The following is a 6,394-nucleotide window of genomic DNA, read 5'->3' as shown; positions in this document are numbered from 1 at the left end:
TCGGACCAGAGCCTAAATCTGGCGACTTAGACCACTCGGCCAAACTGTCATCTGATGTCCTGTATTATAGTTTAATACTATAATAAAAATATTCACTTTATTAATTATTGCATGTATGACGCTTATAATTTGTTTTATTTTTACCGTATCATCTCCCCTCAATATTAAACTTACAAAAATATTAATAAAAGTTATCTTCAATTTTTTTTCTTTTAACTCCTTTTCCTATTCATATATTCTATATCGAATTTGTTGTGATATATAGAGAACAAAAAAAAAACGTTGTTTGTTTGATTCAAACTTTAAATTATTTTATTCTAAATCAAGTTTCACACTTAAATAATACTGTATATACAAGATTCTCGAGACATACACAGTGCAATCAAGACATGATTATCGTTAAGGATTTTCCAACGAATATGACATTTCAATCCATCTAAATATATCAGTTGATTCAATAATACATTATACTTTCAACCCATTTAAGTGTTATATATGTCGTGATTTTTTTTAATCCCGTAAATCCTTTTATATATAACACAAACCGAACTACATCTGGATAATGGGTAAGCGAGCAACAAGCTGCGCCGCTATCCTCTTTTGAATCGCAAAGCCTATTCTACTAAATATAAATCCTTTGTTCCTCGGGCTCTGCGAGTCACTGTGGACCACCTTCTGCACCCGCTCCAAGAAGCGAACCGCCTTGGGAGCTAGGGATCCAAAAGTGTCGAAGGCAAATGGAATGAACACGTGCTGATTCTCCAAACACGATGTCTCATGCTTAGCAACCTTCCTAGACTCCTCTCTCAAAACCGCATGTCCCGGTACGAAGCCACTGTCTCTCAGCCCCACCAACGGGGACACCCCAGTGAGGTCAACACACGCATGCTTACCCCCTGCCCAGCCAAACACAAGAACATCCGCAGGACGCAGGGTAGATCTTCCCTCACGCGGATCAGTCAAAAAGTTTACAGGTGTCTCTTTCTTGGCTGAGATCCCGGCACGTCTAAGCACATCCCATAACACATCTCTAACCCAGTCATGACGATACTTGAATCCCGGCAATTCCTTACAGTGAAGGGCATGCTCACCGAATCAATCCTTTTACATTTTACATTTGATGTTCATAGATGTTGAATATCACTAATACGATTAAAATTCTTCATACCTTTCTAAAGCACTTAACTAAAGAAAACAGGATCATTCTTTTTTATGGTGTAGTATTAAAAGTATTATATTGGTCAACTTTAAGATAATAATGCGAACACTGCTAACAATGTAGTATATTCCAACTTGTAATCTTGCAAATAAATAGTTTAAAATCTTGACAAATCATATATTAACAAAATAATAAACTTGCACAAATTAATGTTACTCCTCTCAAAATACAATCATTAATTTGAATAATGGAGGGAATTGAACACAAAACAATATAAAGAAAAAGCTTGCAATTATATATTCTAACCGATTTGACCATTTGTTTGTCAAACAACAAGAATATTATACCTTGATCAATGCCCATAACAACACCTTATGAGTTATTGCATCTCATATATCTTTTGAACAAAGACCGATCGCCACGCGGTTCATATGTTGCGAGAAAGTCAACATCTTGGTCAACTGACTTTGAATATCCTTCCAACACTTCAACTATTTCATCAAATCCGGGGCGTTTATGTGGATTACTTGACCAGCAACGGTTAATAAGTTCCCGAAATGCCCTTGGACATGAAGCTGGCAATGGTGGTCTAGCATTCTACATAGATAAATAAATAAAAATTATTTATTGGTATATCAAATACAAATTATACAAATAATAATGGTCTCTTTTAGGCTCGCTGGTTACCGTTTACTCTAGCTTAACAAGCTCAGGCTTATTTATTAAACTAGCTTCAGTTTAGCCTCGAGCTCACGAACATAATTCCTCGCAACACATTCATTACCGCTAGCAAAACCATTAAAAACGTACCTTTTGGCAAACCGCAAACGCAGCCTGTTCAGGAGTCATATCATCAAACGGAGTCAACGCTGTTAAAAGCTCCCACATAACAATGGCAAAACTATAAACATCAACTTTCTTTGTATGCTTCTTTTCTTTAATCATTTCTGGTGCCATCCAACGATAAGTACCCGTAAACCCTTTCGTATTCCCGCATTGTGATTCCAAACATGAGATTCCAAAATCGGCCACCTTTACGCACATGTTTTCACCGAGCAGTAGATTCTCAGATTTAAGATCCCGGTGAATTATACCCTGTGAATGAAGATACCGCATTCCGTGTGCAATGTCAATTGCTAACTTTAAAACTAAGTTTGGGTTTAGTGAATATGGTTCTTGTTGATGCAGAAACGCCCTTAATGAACCACCCGATAAGTACTCGTTTATTATGCAAAATACAGGAGGTTTCTTGCAAGCTGCAAAAAACTGCAAGACATACGTAAATTAACAAATATAAATGAACGTACACGAATGAACATAAAACATATTTGAATGAACAAACCTAAACGAATGTTCATGAACAAGGCATGTATTCATGTTTGTTCGATAAATTAAATGCGCAAAATTATTAATCATATTAACACAAAAATGGTAACGCGCGGCTATTAGAGGTGGCATGATATTCGGTAGGCCTGTAAATGAACCAAACAAACAATCGAACATGAAAAATTAAACCAACAAAGGTTTCTTGTTCATGTTCGTTCGTTAAGAAAATGAGCATGTTCGTTTATATTCATTTATGTTCGTTCGTCAATGATATAAACGAAGTGTTCACAAAAGTAAACAAACAGACATAATATATTGAACATATATGCATGAACTTAACTGAGTAACACCAATTAAAGGTAAACATGAACAACAATATATTGGGTTCATAGTTTATTAAAACTATATTAAAAATGGCAACGTTATAATTTCATAATGTAGACTGATTTATAAATGAGCCTAAAAAAAATTTAATGGATAAATAACTAACGAACATAAATGAACACAAATAGATGAATATAAGACGTGAAATAAAAACATCACGCAATTTGACCCATTTATAAGCAAATGAGTCGAAATTACTGACACATATGTTGCCAAAATTGCACAAGATGTGACTCTTTGAGTTTATATTTACAAAACTGTACGCATTAATGAATTTTATTTAGCATCTCCATATGTAACAGTTATAAAAAGGTACATATAAAAAAAAGATTCTTTAAATTAGTCAAACAAATTCAAAACAGTAAAAGCACTTTCTTTCAGTCTCACCTATTTATACCAAGATTATGATTATGCTTTTAGCAGCAATAAACGATTAGTAATCACACGACATGAATTCAGTCGGTGTCGATGGTCAAGCTGCAAATCTTTTGAAGCATATGCAGATAACAAAACAATGGGAAGATGACATGATACAACAGATCACCAAATGGATATTATCATGATGTAATGTTTTTATATGAGACAAACAACAAAACTTAACCTTGGTGTGTTGATCAGAATCATCAGATATATATTCAGGTCATAGAAATGTAGAAAAATAAAAAGAGTTAGAAAAATTATTGTGGGCCATTTTATGAGAATAAGCAGCTGGCAGTGTCTCAAAAGGTCTTAATCAGTTAATCTAGCATAGCAATCTATCTATCACAATTAAATTGCAAAAACCAACCACCAAATTGATGATTTTTTATTAATTTTTTTCAAAGAGTCACAATGAGATTTGTATGAAAATGACCAAAATCACTTTTATGTTACAAAATCCTCACTAATTACCATTTTAACAAGATGCATTTACAAATAGACTAATTACAATTTTAGAACGGAAATGTAAAAAATGAGCGAATCACGTGAACGAAATTGACAGTTTACTCTGATAATAATCAAAAAGCACATGAATCTACACATACTGATCCAAAAATCTTCAACTTCTGAACAATTCAAAAGCAAGAAACTAGAAAGAACCACTTACAGTGATGATATTCGGATGGTGAAGACGAAACAACAAAACAACTTCAGAAATAAACTGTGTCTCCAACATCAAAGCCAAATCTCTATCTTCTTCAGGCTGACTAATAAGCTTAACAGCCACATCATTTTGCTTATAAACACCTCTGTAAATCCTACTATGTCTCCCCATGGCAAACTTATTCCCAATAAACAATTGTGACATGTCAGCACTCCATTCCAGTTCCTCTTGTTTCTCACCTTTTCCTTTAATCTCACCTCCAGATGATACTAAGTATTTGGACCATGACTGTGCCCGTTTGTATTCGCCTAATGATAATCTCCTCTCTAACTTCCCATTGTTAGAAATCTGATTAAACCAACTGAATTTTTTCATACCTTGTTTTTAACTTGGGGTAACAAGCTAGCTACATTTATTTATATATAAAGAATCATTTTGAAAAAGTGGAAAGTAACGGTTAATGAAAATAATAGGTGGTGATTAAGATATGAAAAAGTGGATATGAATATACATAATATTCTGTGCAAGCAGCAGCTTTGAGATTGATGAAATCTTTATGGTTGTTGAAACTGAATCTGAAGACAGAATCTACTACGTGAAATATTTATGTATTTTTTGAGGAAGAGAAACAAGGTGGTGGTGGTGGCCGGATAAGTGAAGTGAGATGTGTTCAGTTGGTGGTTAATTATCATAACGTGAGAAGATCCATTTCAAAGGAGACAAGAGGGGATTGCACTTTGATCATGACGTCTAACTCTTTTCTCTCTTTCCTATTTTGCCCTTTTAACTTTATTAATCTAAGGGTGTGTTTGGGATTCCTTATTTTTCTCTATATAGGATAAATAACTTAATTTTATGTTTATATAGTGTTTGAAAATCAATAAGGCCTTTTTACTTTCTTCTTATTCATAAGGCTAAAAAATGGGTTTTGAATAAGTTGGGATATGGTAACTTATCTCCTTATATGTTTAAAATACCCATTCCACCCTTTCGTTCCACCCAAACACTTTTTAAAAACAATTTATTCACTTATATAAAAGTGTCATTTTTTGTCATTTTCCATCAATAAGTTAAATAAACACTTTCTAAAAAATAACTTATTGTCTTTTATTAATCCAAACACTTTTTTTAAAACTTCTTATTATAAATTCATAAGTTCTTTTCTACTTATCACAATAAGTCCTTTTCAACTAAAATAAGGAATCCCAAACACACCCTAAATTTAAAGGGAGTACACTCGTACCTATACACGTGCTTAGGGTGGGGTCGTTTACTCACTCACCCAAACTGCTTACTCAACCAACCAATAAGTTATCAGTGTTGGATGAGAACACTGGAGAGCCGGACACAAATTTTTTTTAATCATATATGACAGGGGGCCGAACTCAAATTTTTGATCGAAACGGGTAAATTTACACTACTACGTAAAACAAACAAGGGATGGGGTCGGGGCTGCTCGTGACCCTCACTATCCTTCGATACTGTTAGTGTTACCTCAAAACAACCCAGACTACTAAATCCACGGGAGGTTTTGTATCCAACTACTCACTCAACAATAACCAATAGGATGATGCTACCTCAAGTCAAAAAAAAATCATCCAACTACAATCCCACTACTCCACCCAGGTACATGTACTCGCTCCAAACTACCCGACAATCTACTCAGTCAAAGCGTAGTGGTTTCATCAGGGAACTCGGCTACTCAGACCAAGTACTCGCACAGGCCGAGTAAACTGCCCTTTCCACCCTTACGGTCTAATACAACTGGTTTTGTAAAAGACGTGAGTTGAACTGTGATTTGTGAGAGCATTTATTTTGAACCCAATATATATGTTCAAAACCGTGAGAAATGTTAGAATCATAATGCTTTGTACATGTTATTTTTAAATGTGATACACTCGACGGTCATGTAGTCATATATATTTTTTTTCTTTTTCAATACTTATTAGTTATTATCATATATATATATATATATAAATGATGTACATGTGGATTATATGATTTTCAACATTGTTAACATAATTGCATATTCCATATTGAAAGAAAATGAAAAGGCTAACAGTTGGTTCTAAGTTCCAAATTGTCAGCTGGGAATAAATCGTAAAAAGATGAACCGAGATTTAAACTACATATATAAATCTCAAAGCGGTCAACTTGCATGGGTTTGAATAAATAATTACTTTATACAAAAGGATTTTGAATTAGAAAATTATCATTTCTAACACAAAAATAACCGATTTTAGAATATCTCTTGCCTTTTTATCAAGCTAGCTTTTCATGAAACTAGCATGATTCTTGTACCATGTGGCGGAATGTAAAGTTTATTTGTAAGCTTTAAGTTAATAATATCGATGCGTCATCTGTGTTCCTCTAGACAGTCTCTAGTAATGATGCTATGCTTGTCCGACTCGTTTGAGAAGGTGACTGTAGAAGAAGCAAGT

General features: G+C 34.1%; 1 protein-coding gene across 1 annotated transcript; it reads right to left on the bottom strand.

Annotated features, from left to right (window-relative positions):
• Positions 1-1,334: 1,334 nt before the first annotated feature.
• On the bottom strand, positions 1,335-4,374 carry LOC143553536 (serine/threonine/tyrosine-protein kinase HT1-like). The gene is made up of 3 exons (XM_077043519.1): positions 3,957-4,374; positions 1,970-2,425; positions 1,335-1,756 (listed from the first exon to the last, which is right to left on the bottom strand). The coding sequence occupies exons 1-3, from the start codon at positions 4,326-4,328 to the stop codon at positions 1,532-1,534; spliced, it is 1,053 nt and encodes a 350-aa protein (XP_076899634.1). The 5' UTR covers positions 4,329-4,374; the 3' UTR covers positions 1,335-1,531.
• Positions 4,375-6,394: the final 2,020 nt, after the last annotated feature.

Source organism: Bidens hawaiensis, unplaced genomic scaffold (genome assembly GCF_021521415.1).
Source record: "Bidens hawaiensis isolate Kalapana, Puna unplaced genomic scaffold, B.hawaiensis_p1.1 tig00017264_1, whole genome shotgun sequence".
NCBI lineage: Eukaryota > Viridiplantae > Streptophyta > Magnoliopsida > Asterales > Asteraceae > Bidens > Bidens hawaiensis.
Note: the sequence above shows the minus strand (reverse complement) of the source record. Positions and strands in the feature narration are given on the sequence as shown.

Coding starts and splice junctions, on each gene's coding strand:
- LOC143553536 (XM_077043519.1), bottom strand. CDS start 4,328: ATGAAAAAATTCAGTTGGTTTAATCAGATTTCTAACAATGGGAAGTTA. Junction 2,426..3,956: donor ACCATCCGAATATCATCACT/GTAAGTGGTTCT, acceptor TATGTCTTGCAG/TTTTTTGCAGCTTGCAAGAA. Junction 1,757..1,969: donor CGTTTGCGGTTTGCCAAAAG/GTACGTTTTTAA, acceptor TTATCTATGTAG/AATGCTAGACCACCATTGCC.